We start from the raw sequence: 14,656 nt of genomic DNA on the forward strand, positions 1-14,656 counted from the left end.
GTAAACTTAGGCAAATGGCTAACCATTTGGAAAAAACAAACATATATCCTAATTTCACACATTCATATATTCCATATAGATGAACTTTTTATTAAAAAATATTCTATGATATTAAAAACAATGTGCTAGATGTTAAATGTAATGAAAGTGATATCTGTCTTCCTGGAGCCACAGCACCTATACATTTTTACAGAAATAAGTTTTTAAATGAAAAAAAAAAGATGGACTGTTTTTTATTTAGAAAATAAACCATAAAATTTTTTGCATATTCTTAGGAGTGGCAAAGGCCTTTCTAAAATGACCCAGGGGAAGACCAATAAGGGAAAATAATGATGAATATAATTTGAATAAAACATTTTCAACATCTCTCTATACTATAACTCTATAGGCACTATAAACAGGGCAAGAATAAGCCAAAAAAAGATCATCCAGTCCTTTGGTCTTTCTTTTCTACCCCAACCCATCGTTTCTCTCTTTTCATCTTTCCCTCTATGTCCAGTGTAAAATGCTTGAAGAATCTCTTTAGAATCATACTGTTAATATCCCAAGTTTCCTTGTATTTCTGTCTTTTCCTCTTACGCTCTCATGAAAATCTCATTCCTGCATAAAACCAAAATTACCCTTATTACTTCCATGCCAGCAGCCTAATCATCTGGGCTGAATGTTGCGTTCCCCCAAGACTCATACACTGAAGCACCACCCTCCCAGTGTGACAGTAGTTGGAGATGGAGCCTCTAGGAAGTTATTAGGGTTAGATGAGGTCACGAGGATGGGCCCTAATGATGGATTAGTGCCCTTCTTTAGAAGAGACACCACCAAAGAATTTGTTCTCTCTCTCATCCGCTACCCCACCATCCGCTACCCCACCTTCCGCACACAGAGGTCTTGTGAGCACACAGGGAGATGGCGCCATCTACAGCCACAGAGTTTCACCAGGAACCAAACACTGGCACTTTGATCTTGGACTTCTCAGCCTCTGTAACCTTGAGAAAAATAGATCTGCATTATTTAAGCCTTCCAGACTATGCTGTTTGTTATGGCAGCCTGAGATGACTATGATACTAACAATATCAAGGAAAAACATGCAACAGGATAGATAGGTCTCACTATAAATTCATCACCATGAACCTTAAAAGAAAATATATTAGTCATTCAGCTGTGCCCGGTTTTGCGTCCCCATGGACTGTAGCCCCCCAGGCTCCTCTATCCCTGGAATTCTCCAGGCAAGAATAGTGGAGTGGATTGCCATTCCCTTCTCCAGGGGATTTTCCCAACCCAGGGCCTCCTGCACTGCAGGAGATTTTTACTATCTGAGCCACCAGGGAAGCCCTCATCAATCTTAAATTGGTCCTCAGACCCTGACGAGGAGTCCTAAATTTCATTAGTCAACTTATTTCACCATTCACTGTAAGATGGACTGTTTGAATTTTTCAACCAGTGGCTTTGTCTTCCATTTTGAAGTTAAAACGGAAGTTACCATATAGGAACTTCCTCATCTTTCTAATAATAAAAGCTTAAAATTACTTATGTTTGCACCTGGTCTCCCACATTTCTCTATGTTTACAACTAGAATTAGTATCTTTAACCAAAGATCAATCCATCCACCTATGCATCGGATCCCATTGCTTTTCCATATTCTCACTTCTGATCATTTTTTCTCTCTTGCTAACATTTTCTTACCAGTGGATTCATTCCATCAGCTTTAAAATGTGCTCACGTCATCTCCATGAAAACAAACAACACAACAGTAGGGACAGAATACCAACATCCCTTTACTCAACATTTCCCTATGTCACTCCCTCTTTACAATATAAGAGTTGTGTGATTCTCAGTTCCCACTCTTTCAGTCTCCTACTTGGTTTCCACCTTCCTTATTCTACCAAAACAGTGCTTATTGATCTGCAGGAACATTGTGTATAAGAGAAAATTAGCTTTTTGTCCATGATGTGAATTTCAAATATGTTTTCTCAGTCTGTTACTTTTCCTTTGTGTCTATGATGAAACTTGCTTCATAGATTAAGAAAAGTTGCGTCTTCAGTTTTATCAACCTTTTCTGTAGGCTGCTGGGCTTGGGTATACATATAAAGTCCACTTCTTTGAGATTATAAATTATGATTTGGTAATCTCTCTGGCTCACAATATTTTAGATTTGAGGACATTTTATGTGTTACAATTGTAATTTTGTCTTCCTAAAAATTTTTTTTGGTCTTTTTTGATGGGGAAAACAAGGAGATTGGGGAAATGATGAACGAGTATAATCTACCCATTGAGTTCTATGGAGTCCTTGTAGGCTAAAGTAGGCGTTTACTGTTCTCATTATTTTTACTGTGTTTTTTTACATCTCTGAGTAAACTTTGTGCCAATTCTTGGATTAATAAAGAATTGCAATAGGTACTAAAATAGTTCAAAACATAATGTGAAAACTCATGTGCTTCTATAATAGTATTGTACTTCGCACTGGAATATAATTGATTCATTATCTCCCAGATTAGTGATCTGAAGAAAGAATGAGACCCACAACATATAGTTCAAGGTAATTAAGAAAAAAGCTTTATCAAATAAAGGCCCCCATGTGGCCGTTTAATGACATGCTGTGCATGGAAAAGAAAGTTTAAGGCGAAATCTTGTGCAGCAAGGGCCTTCAACTGAATCCCAGTAAAAGTAGCATTGAAAATAACATTATTACCTAACCATGTGAGATGGAGTTTTACTAAGTCTCCAGTCATAACTGTAAATTCGTAGTACAAGTAACATGAAAATGTACTTGAAAGGCTAGGAAGCCACTTTTAAGAATAATGACATCTCACTTTTCTCTGTTTGATGTGACCACTCAGTTTTGTCTTCCTGATAAGTATTTCAGACATGTGTGTTCTTTCCCTCCTGCAGGACAAACCAGCGTGAAATTTTCTTGATAACTGATAGCTTCCCATTCTTTTCTCTATGCAGTTCTCACCTGTATTTAAGTAACAGTTTTGATTTGAGTAGGATAAACTTCCGTGCAAGCCTCTATGTCATTCATCACAGAGCAGACAAGAAATGTTTGGCAACCAGTGCACTGACCTGGAAAAACCTCCTACTTTTATGTGAAAGATCATGTTTAAATTCTACATTGTTTTATTATAATTTTAATGACTGAATATTTATTGTAATAAATTAATTGTTACAGTTTTCTTCTACATGGTATTTTCATTCCATTAATACTGTGATTAAGCTGAGTGGATGAAAGGGCTCAGTCTTTGCCCTGATGATTTCAAATAGAGATTTAAACTTGTTTACAACCTTGGAAATTAGTAATTTACAGCTTTAATATACAAAGCTCCGTTTTAAAAGCATTCAACATACAGTAACAGTACCTGCTGTAGTACTTTGTATAATATACGACAAGTAGAGATACCCACATTGTATCCATGTATCTATTCTATAATATTCTTTGACAGAAATGTCAACACCAGAGCTGAAAGTGAATGGATTTTGGAGCCACCAAAGCTGTAAAATTAGAGTAAAATAATGTCAAGTGAGACTTCAAGTTAAATTTAACGAACATTTATTGAAAACCAGCTTTCTGCACAGCAGCGAGCCAGGTATCCTAGGGACTGCTGTGAGTAAGGACTTCACTCTAAAATCTGGGCATACTGATGCAGAGAGATGAATGCCCAACCTGGTGAGCGCCCGAGAACTCGGGTCAAAGCCAGGACCTCCCTGTTGGTAAGATCAGGGGTGGAGAACCTCTGGAAAGTGGGCGCTAGGTTCCCAACAGTCGCGCTGTGGATAGCACTCCTTGCCTCATCTCTGGGAGCAGCCCAGCCGAGCCAAGGCCGAACTGCCCGGAGGCTCGCCGCCCCCGGCTCCTAATTCCGGGGTCGCTGCCCAGGACCGGAGAAGCGCGAAAGGTGCAGTGTACACTTGCGGCGCACTTCTGTGGGCGGTCACTCCGGGCTGCACGCCTTGCTGGGGGCTAGGACAGGAGCGAAGTGGCGTCAAATCTCACCAGCAGACGCCCCAGCAGGGATGTTCTGCGGGCAATTTCCCTCCTTGGGCTATTTGTAGTTGTCCATCGGGCCAGGGGAGGGCGTTAGGGCGCGCACACACACACACACACAAGCCACCATCAACACTTCCAAAAGCCCCGCGCGCACACACGCACACCACCACCAACAAAATCCGCTCCCTTCCTGGAAGTCAGGCCCTGGGTCAGGTGAAGGAGGGGGAGCTAGTGCAGGCTCGGCGTTGTAACTACGGATGCCACTAGGCTGCGGAGTCGGCTTCCGGCAATAGGGTCAGTCTTTAGAGCTAGCGATCCCAGCCATTGGCTGGGCTCCGGGAAAGGGTCGACAATGTTCCCGGGGCACACGTGAGCACCGCATCCCACAAGCCCCAGGCCAGCTGCGGCGCAGCTCCCCAGTGTGCAGACTACCTGCAGCACACGGGTGGCGAGCGCCAGCCCGGCCTCTTGACAGCTGCCCACGCTCCGGGGCGGGCGCTAGCAGGTAGCTTTAAAGGTCCGCGCGGCAGCCCCGCCCCTCGCGTGCCGCGATTGGCTCCAGCTGGGGCGGCATTGGCTCGGTAGGTGCAGAGAGGGCGGGGCTGCGCGCGCGAGGCCCGTGGCTCCCCGTGGCGTCCGCCGCTGGGGCGCGAGTGGCGGCTGAGTGCGGGTGGTTGGGCGTGCGGGGCCAGCGGGCACGCGCGTGCGCGGCGCCGAGATCCCTGGGGAAGTAGGGGAGCGGCCGACGCCGAACCGCACGCACAGCCCGGCGGCGCGCGAGGGCGGGGGTGGTGCGTTCGTGTGTGCGCGTGAGTGTGTGTGTGTGTGTAGAGCTCTGGTGCGGTGCGCCAGCCGCCAGTGCCCGGGTGCGAGTCCCCCATCGTCTTCCACACCCTGCCTCCGTCCCCGTTCCTTCCCTGCCACCCTCCCGCGCCCCACGGCCGCAAGCCGAGCAGCAGCCCCGGGAAGCAGGTGTGGGGGCGCGGGCGGGGTCGCACGAGACAAAGGGGCCCGGGGGTCAGCCCGCCATGGCCTCCCGGAGCCTGGGGGGCCTGGGAGGGAGCCGCGGCGGGGGCGGCGGCGGCAAGAAGAGCCTGAGCGCCCGCAACGCCGCCGTGGAGAGGAGGAACCTGATCACCGTGTGCAGGTACGGCGCGGCCCGCCGCTCGGGGACAGAGGAGGGGGCCGCCGGCGCCCGGGCTGGGGAGAGCGCTAGCCCCCGGGGTCCCGGAGACGACCCGCTGAGCCCGGCCGCCGCCGCCGCCGCGCCGGGCGTGTCCGCGGCCAGCGCGTCCCGAGTGGGCCGGTCTGGGCTCCGCCGAGGCCCGGACTTTCCGTCAGTTTCAGCGCTGGGAGCCGCTGAGGGGAGGGCTTGGGGCGGGGCTGGGGGAGGATTTGTTTTCAGGGTGCAGTCTAGCGTCTGAGTGAAAGAGGAGGGCGGGGAGGAAGAGCTGTTTCCTTCTAGTGCGCGTTAAGCGGTCAGGCAGCTTTCCGTTAAGTAATTGTTGCTGTAATTGTTGACTGTGTTGCCTCAAAATCGGAGTGCGTTTTGTTTTCTGTGTTTGATTGTTTGCACATATATTGTCGTTTCGTGCCACAGATAGCGAGTGCCTTCTACATGCTAGCCGCGTGTGGATGTTTCCTTGTCCTCTGCACTCTAAATTGCGGTGTTACTGGTATTTCTGCAGTGGATACCAAGAGTAGGACTGTGGAGGATACCTAGTCGATGATTTATTTCAAGTTTTGCCTTTCTTTGTTCTGTAACTATAATCGTAGCATTCCCTTACTTTAAAAATGTATTTAGAAATTACTTTCAACCAGCCTAGTATTCAGAAATCACCGACTTTTAACATGCTGACATTTCGTTTAAGTCTTGTTTCTGGGTATTGAATCCATGGTAGTCCTACGCATTCATTTCTTAGAACGTCATTGAGCCATCAAGTTGTTGTACAAGTTCTTTGTTCCATGAAACTCTTCCTCAGCCATCAAAAACCCCGTTAAGAATAGGAGAATGAGGAGACCTTTCCCTCCTTTACAATTTAATTTTTTTTCTTTTCATTGTGTAAAGATGTGTCTAGCATCTTAAGCAGAATATAGATATTTATACTCACTTATATTCAGTAACTTTGAGCAGTTTTTTTTTTTTTTTAATTGCTTTGGACTTAACAGCTGTTCACCCCTCTGGTAGGAGGACCTGCCTCACTGACTTTTATGGCACTTGGAGTTATAAACAGTAAAATATTAATATGGAATCTTTTGAATTGACATTTGTGCTGTTTAGGATCCAACCTTTTGAGGAAGATAGGTTGTATGATATTTTTTTACATCTAGGCAGTGTTTTTAAGCTAGGTAAACAGAACAGTAAGCAAGGCTAACTTTCTTCCAAACAGTTTTTGTTTGGGAGTTTTGTTACCTACTGTCTCAGCTGAAGTGATTTTGAGTGTTTGTAGGATGATGTTCATTACTCACATATTTCAACCTGGAACTTTAAACACCTGGGCTGACATAAATTGCCCTCAATCATTGTGGCAGTCTTCAGAACGGTGGGTGTTGAAGATTTGGGGTAAAACACTGAGAAGTTTTATACTAATTTTTAAAGGCAGTAAAAACAGATGAATAAAAAATCAGTGGAGGATGCTGTTTTGCGTCTCCGTTTTTGTCATGGCAGCAGAGGCAGTTCAGGAAAAAGAAACGGACAAATCTGAACCTTATTTAAGTTACGTGTTTAAGGAATTTCAGTCACATCACACTGATTTGTGTAGACAGTTGTTATAGGTTAGAATTTTTGTTGCATTTGTCTAATTCTTTTCTACTCTGGAATGAACATACATGCTGTCTTTAGTTACAGTTTACGATAAATTTAGTACTGTAGCTAAAAGAAATTTCATTATCATAGCTATAATAAATTTCAGTTTCTGGCTTAGATTTCAAGTTGAGTATTTATTTATGTGGATAACGTTACTAACACTGTTCTTCATGTTCAAATAGTTGTGCATATAAATTATTATCCTTTTCTAGTAATGAAACCTATTTGATAGATTTTGTCAAGGCTTTTGGTTTTGGGGGAAAAGTCATTGTAGGCCATTTGGGTATGTTAAGTATACCCACCTCGAATTCTGCAAAAGAAACATATCAGTATTTGTGAATTTCTGTTGCTTTTCTCTCTTTCAGAATTACCAGAACCTGGGTATCTCACCCACATCTGTTAATTAATTTATTTTTAAATGTTTATGTAGCAGATCAGACGTGATTTCGTATTTAAGTTGGGAAGAAGCTGGTTTAGTGAAAATATAATTGAGATCTAAGTTTACTTTGTCATTAATTGTGTCCTTTAACAAGTCTGTTTTTCAATATTCTCATCTGTAAAATAATCTTGGACAGAATCATTGGTAATTTTCACTGACAGCCCTAAACCTAGTTTAAAAAAAAAAAAAAAGCTAGACCTCATTCAAGCAGAATGGGTTGGTTCATACTTAGTTTGGAATTTCTCCAAACAGGAGCAGGGTAATGGTAGACATATGCTGAATGGTAGCTAGATGAGGCATGTGCTTTTTTCTCTGTCAACAAAAACATTTTGAATTGTGCCTTCTATCTTATGATACCTTGATTCTCTACTGGTATTCTGGAAAAATGGATAGTATAGAAAGCCAAACCAAACCAAAACAAACTCCCCCCACCCCTGAATAGCGTTCTGGTCTGTGTGTTAGTTGAGGGTGGGAAGATATTTTAACCTGTTTAAGTTCTTTGCAGGTTAATCAGTACAGGTGATATGCATCAATACTTATACAGTAATGCTTTTCATTACCCCTTAAACAGTCTAGGCATACTCTCAGTTTAGATTTACAGCCCTATTACATAACTACACAATTCTTGTGGTTTAAAAATACCTCATATTAAGAACGGTGTTATAGTTTGAACTTTGGAAGGGAGTTATTTGGTTAAGTAGGAGAGTGAGGAATTGAACTTTGGTTCATTGTGATTGTGTGTGTAATTATTTCATCAGTTTTTTCATGAACACATATATTGTAGACTAAAAATGCTTAGTACTTATCTCAGCAAATAAGCAGTCTTTAATCTTTTTTTTTTTTTTTTACAGATTGTGATAGAAAATAGATTATCTAAAGTCTTTAGATGTTCCACATTGAACTCTAAAATATTAATTAACTCACTCATTTCTATGTACAAACTAGTATTTTCTCTGCATATTCTCTATCATTTATAAAAATTGTTAAAATACTTGAGGATTTTTTAACCTGCATTTTTCATTCTAGAAAATCAGGTACTAGTTACATTTTTAAGCTTCATAAGTTATTGAAAAACTTACATACTCCTTTGATTTTAGTTCTGGTGACAAGGAAAATTAAAATACAAGTTCTCTTTCCCTGGGTCAGTAATAGTTTATGAAAAATTATTAAGATACACATTTAAATATAGATGTGTAAATATTTTAAAATAACATTTGACAAACTTCTAAACCAATACATTAAAAGAAACTCCCCACATAAAGCTGTAACTTCCCTGTCTTGTGTATGGAAAGGACTAATGAAAGATTGAAGAAGATAGCGTGCTGAAGTAAGCAGAGTTGAGACAAATGATGATTTTCAAAATTAAAGTACTTTTAATAGCATGTACATAGTTCTTAGTTTTCTATAGGTCAAGATACTGTTTCATAACTTGAATGTTAATTCAGATAACCTCATTTGAATAGCACCTCATTTTCTCATTGTATTTGGGAAATGAGATGCTCGTATTTTTCTTGTAACTAGTGTTTGAGTTAGAATTCTCCAGTTGACTGCAGTGCTTTACTCAGCATTTTTTGTGGAGTGCAGTCTTCTGGAGCTTACAATCTTAAGTGTTCAGATTTATAGTACAATAAAGAATACTATTTTAAGCATTGTGGTTAAACTGCTTTTTAAAAAGTGTTATACATTTCCCTACCTTATTTAAAAAGACTCGGCATAGACTCCTTAAAAGTGACTTTGCTCTGGGTCTGTGTCTGTGAACATGCCCTGTGAATGCTGCCTTGGAGACTCTGAGGCACAGAGCTGTTTGCTACATGGCCCCATGGTGCGTTTGTTGTGCTTGGTCTGCGTGTGCATTTGCTGGCTCTTCCTACCAAATTAGCAGTTGTTTCCTGCCCCTCTGCCTGTTTCTACCAGCTCTTTCCTCTGTGCTTCCCATTGTGACATGCTCATTATAATTGGTTGTGAACTAGGAAAGCAGATAAGTAAATTTATCCAGTGTTTTTTTTTTTTTTTTTTTTTTTTAATATTATTTTATTAGTTGGAGGCCAATCACTTTACAACATTTCAGTGGGTTTTGTCATACATTGACATGAATCAGCCATATAGTTACATGTATTCCCCATCCCGATCCCCCCTCCCACCTCCCTCCCCACCCGACTCCTCAGGGTCCTCCCAGTGCACCAGGCCCGAGCACCTGACTCATGTATCCCACCTGGGCTGGTGGTCCGTTTCACCATAGATAATATACATGCTGTTCTTTCAAAACATCCCACCCTCACGTTCTCCCCCAGAGTTCAAAAGTCTGTTCTGTATTTCTGTGTCTCTTTTTCTGTTTTGCATATAGGGTTATCGCCACCATCTATCTAAATTCCGTATATATGTGTTAGTATACTGTAATGTTCTTTATCTTTCTGACTTACTTCACTCTGTATAATGGGCTCCAGTTTCATCCATCTCATTAGAACTGATTCAAATGAATTCTTTTTAACGGCTGAGTAATATTCCATGGTGTATATGTACCACAGCTTCCTTATCCATTCATCTGCTGATGGGCATCTAGGTTGCTTCCATGTCCTGGCTATTATAAACAGTGCTGCGATGAACATTGGGGTGCACGTGTCTCTTTCAGATCTGGATTCCTCAGTGTGTATGCCCAGAAGTGGTATTGCTGGGTCATATGGCAGTTCTATTTCCAGTTTTTTAAGAAATCTCCACACTGTTATCCTCTACATAGAAAACCCTAAAGACTCTACCAGAAAATTACTAGAGCTAATTAATGAATATAGTAAAGTTGCAGGATATAAAATTAACACACAGAAATCCCTTGCATTCCTATACACTAACAATGAAAAAACAGAAAGAGAAATTAAGGAAACAATACCATTCACCATTGCAACAAAAAGAATAAAATACTTAGGAGTATATCTACCAGTGTTTTTTAAAAAAAAAAAAGCACTGAGACACCTAAGTTCAGTGAGTGAGCTTTAGCACTCTCTTAACGTCTGGTGCTGAATAATCAGAGGGAAAAAAGATATATTCCTGTACTTGAACAAGGTGGTTAAAATGCAGACATGTGAAATGTTACCGAATATCATTGATGATATAATCCTCTAGATAACTTTAAGTGCAGTGGCTTCCTTTCCTTGTTACTATTTGCTTGAGAATGCTTTAGCAGACTGTTGATACCTTGCCTATTGTGATTATATTTTTGGCTGAGGCTGTTTTAATCAATGCTATACATAGTAGAACTTTGGGTTGGGACTTCAATAAACGTTACTTGTTACTGTATGGCTTTGGAGAAGATTCACTTTCATTTCTAAAGAGCTTTAGAATCCTAATCGTAGGTGATCCCAGTGGAGGGAGGATGATCATCTTCCTAGTCAGAGGTCGGCTTCTCAGCATTCACAGAAGATCCTTATCCCTTCCAGTAGCTTAATTGGCTTCATATTCAACTGATAACAGAGAATAGCTGTCCGCTACACATTTATTAGAGGGTGTTGTGTTAACCTCACTGCTGATTGATAAATGTCAGAACTTGGTTGAGTGATGCGATATTCAGCGGGAAATATGTGAAGCTTATCCACTATTGTATTTTTTTTTTGAACTGGAATTTTTTTGTTTTGTTTTCTTTCCATTATTTTTATTAGTTGGAGACTAATTACTTTATAATATTGTAGTGGTTTTTGCCATACGTTGACATGAATCAGCCGTGGATTTACATGTGTTCCCCATCCTGAACCCCCCTCCCACCTCCTTCCCCATCCCATCCCTCTGGGTCATCCCAGTGCACCAGCCCCGAGCACTTGTCTCATGCATCCAACCTGGACTGGCGATCTGTTTCACACTTGATAATATACATGTTTCGATGCTGTTCTCTCAGATCATCCCACACTCGCCTTCATCCAGAGAGTCCAAAAGTCTGTTCTATACATCTGTGTCTCTTTTTCTGTCTTGCATATAGGGTTATCGTTACCATCTTTCTAAATTCCATATATATGCGTTAGTATACTGTATTGGTGTTTATCTTTCTGGCTTACTTCACTCTGTATAATAGGCTCCAGTTTCATCCATCTCATTAGAACAGATTCAAATGTATTCTTTTTAATGGCTGAGTAATATTCCATTGTGTATATGTACCACAGCTTTCTTATCCATTGGTCTGCCAATGGGCATCTAGGTTGCTTCCATGTTCTGGCTATTATAAACAGTGCTGTGATGAACATTGGGTAACACGTATCTCTTTCAAATCTGGCTTCCTCGGTGTGTATGCCGAGAAGTGGGATTGCTCGGTCATATGGCAGTTCTGTTTCCAGTTTTTTAAGGAATCTCCACACTGTTCTCCATAGTGGCTGTACTAGTTTGCACTCTCAACAACAGTATAGGAAGGTTCCCTTTTCTTCACACCCTCTCCAGCATTTATTGCTTGTAGACTTTTGGATAGCAGCCATTCTGACTGACGTGTAATGGTACCTCATTGAGGTTTTGATTTTCACTTCTCTGGTAATGAGTGATGTTGAGCATCTTTTCATGTGTTTGTTAGCCATCTGTATGTCTTCTTGGGAGAAATGTCTCTTTAGATCTTTGGCCCCATTTTTGGATTGGGTCATTTATTTTTCTGGAATTGAGCTGCAAGAGTTGCTTGTGTATTTTTGAGATTAATCCTTTGTCTGTTGCTTCATTTGCTATTATTTTCTCCCAATCTGAGGGCTGTCTTTTCACCTTGCTTATAGTTTCCTTTGTTGTGAAAAAGCTTTTAAGTTTCATTAGGTCCCATTTGTTTATTTTTGCTTTTATTTCCGATGTTCTGAGAGGTGGGTCATAGAGGATCTTGCTGTGTTTTCTGTCGGAGAGTGTTTTGCCTATATTCTACTCTAGGAGTTTTATAGTTTCTGTTCTTACATTTAGATCTTGAATTCATTTTGAGTTTATTTTGTGTATGGTGTTAGAAAGTGTTCTAGTTTCATTCTTTTACAAGTGGTTGACCAGTTTTCCCAGCACCACTTGTTAAAGAGGTTGTCTTTTTTCCATTGTATATTCTTGCCTCCTTTGTTGAAGATAAGTATCCGTAGGTACATGGATTTATCTCTGGGCTTTCTATTCTGTTCCATTGATCTATATTTCTGTCTTTGTGCCAGTACCATACTGTCTTGATGACTGTGAGTTTGTAGTAGAGCCTGAGGTCAGGCAGGTTGAGTCCTCCAGTTCCATTCTTCTTTCTCAAGATTACTTTGCCTATTCGAGGCTTTTTGTATTTCCATACAAATTGTGAAATTATTTATTCTAGTTCTGTGAAAAATACCGTTGGTAGCTTGATAGGGATGGCATTGAATCTATAGATTGCTTTGGGTAATATACTCATTTTCACAATATTGATTCTTTCAATCCATGAACACAGTATATTTCTCCATCTATTTGTGTTCTCTTTGATTTCTTTCATCAGTGTTTTATAGTTTTCTACAGATAGGTCTTTTGTTTCTTTAGGTAGATATACTCCTAAGTATTTTATTTTTTTTGTTGCAATGGTGGATGGAATTGTTTCCTTAATTTCTCTTTCTGTTTTCTCATTGTTAATTATAGGAATGCAAGGGATTTCTGTGTGTTAATTTTATATCCTGCAACTTTATTATATTCCTTGATTAGCTCTAGTAGTTTTCTGGTAGAGTCTTTAGGGTTTTCTCTGTAGAGGATCATGTAATCTGCAAACAGTGAGAGTTTCACTTCTTCTTTTCCTATCAGGATTCCTTTTATTTATTTTTTTCTTCTCTGATTGCGATGGCCAAAACTTCCAAAATTATGTTGAATAGTAGTGGTGAGAGTGGGCACCCTTGTCTTGTTCCTGACTTTAGGGGAAATGCTTTCAATTTTTCACCATTGAGGGTAATGTTTGCTGTGGGTTTGTCATATATAAAAAATACAGAACGCTTTGTGAATCCTTGCACAGGGGCCATGCTAATCTTCTCTGTATCATTCCAATTTTAATATATGTGCTGCCAAAGCGAGCACTCCACTATTGTATTAGTCTTACAGGTTTATAAAGTATATCTCTGGGTCCACTGAGAGAGCAGCTGAGTGTGTAGGTTCCATTGCTTTGCCCTGTCCTATCTCCAGTTGCTTTTGCCCATCTTGCTTTGGTAAGATTCCAAGAGCCTGCATTGAGCGTCCGCAGAGGAAGCCATCACAGAGGATCTTCTTAAAATTGTTGTCAAGGACATTGTTTATTATGTCAAAAAATGTCTTCTTTTTGTGAAGATTTCTATGAGAAATATCTTTTTTTTTTTTAAAGTGCCAAGAATTGTATCTTTAGGCAGTTGATTTACTTATATCTACTGGGCACAAATGAATGTGTAACTGGTAACTTCTCTTTTTCTCATACAGCAATTAGAAATCTTAGTGTTAAATTGGGACAATGAAATGGCAACCCACTTCAGTATTGCCTGGAGAATCCTGTGGACAGAGGAGGCTGGAGGGCTGCTGTCTATACGGTCGCACAGAGTCAGGCACGACTGAAGCGACTTAGCATGCATGCATGCATTGGAGAAGGAAATGGCAGCCCACTCCAATATTCTTGCCTGGAGAATCCCAGGGACAGAGGAGCCTGGTGGGCTGCCATCTATGGGGTCACACAGAGTCAGACACGACTGAAGTGACTTAGCAGCAGCAGTGTTAAATCTCTGGCCAACCTCTAAAACATATATAGAACACCATAGTGATGTATTTAGCCTTGTTTCTAGCTATCTTTTGCTTCCATTTTTTAATATAGATTTTTATTGATTTATCATATGCATATGGAAAAGTACACAGAGCATAGGTGTACAATGATTTTTTTTTTGCAAAGAGAACACAGCTTTATATCCAGCACCCAGTTCAAGAAAAAAGCACATTACCTAAAGGAAACAAAATCGCTGTTTCAGAAAGGCGCCTGCACTTGCATGTTGATTGCAGCATTACTTGGAATAGTCATGACACGGAAACAATCTAAGTGCCCATTAGTTGATGAATGGATAAAGAAAATGTGATATGTATACACAATTGAAAATTATTCAGCCATAAAAAAGGGGGAATCTTGCCATTTGCCACAACATGGATAGACCTTGAGGGCATTATGCTAAGTGCAGTAAGTCAGAGAAGACAAGTACTATGTGATTTCACTTTAATGTGGGATCTTAAAGAAACCATACCCACAGATACAGACAACAGGTTGGTGGGAGGTTAGCAAAAAGGTGAAGGTGACAAAAGGTACGAACTTCCAGTTTCAAGATAATTAAATTCTGGGAATACAATATTACTAATAGAAGAGAACATTACCCAAAGCCCCAGAAATCTCTTCCTTCCCTTCTTTCAGTTACTACATACTCCTAGCTTTCAACACCATTAGTTTTGCCTCTTTTTGAATTTGATACAGCATTGAACATTAAATTACAGCTATGTG

The 14,656-nt window shown here is 40.8% G+C and overlaps 1 protein-coding gene and 1 pseudogene across 6 annotated transcripts in view; one reads left to right on the forward strand and one right to left on the reverse strand.

Moving 5' to 3' along the window:
- Window positions 1-4,299: 4,299 nt before the first annotated feature.
- RUNDC3B (RUN domain containing 3B) overlaps window positions 4,300-14,656 on the forward strand; it is a 154,864-nt gene continuing 144,507 nt past the window's right edge. For 2 of the 6 annotated variants that reach the window (XM_065939645.1, XM_065939649.1), the window contains exon 1: window positions 4,586-5,129. In XM_065939645.1, the coding sequence (XP_065795717.1) occupies window positions 5,011-5,129 (119 nt within the window). In that variant the 5' untranslated portion in view covers window positions 4,586-5,010. The other 4 variants (XM_065939652.1, XM_065939650.1, XM_065939648.1 and 1 more) reach the window with 4 other exon arrangements.
- LOC136171257 (U6 spliceosomal RNA) lies at window positions 13,135-13,230 on the reverse strand (annotated as a pseudogene).

Source organism: Muntiacus reevesi, chromosome 6 (assembly GCF_963930625.1).
Source record: "Muntiacus reevesi chromosome 6, mMunRee1.1, whole genome shotgun sequence".
In the NCBI taxonomy this organism is placed as follows: domain Eukaryota; kingdom Metazoa; phylum Chordata; class Mammalia; order Artiodactyla; family Cervidae; genus Muntiacus; species Muntiacus reevesi.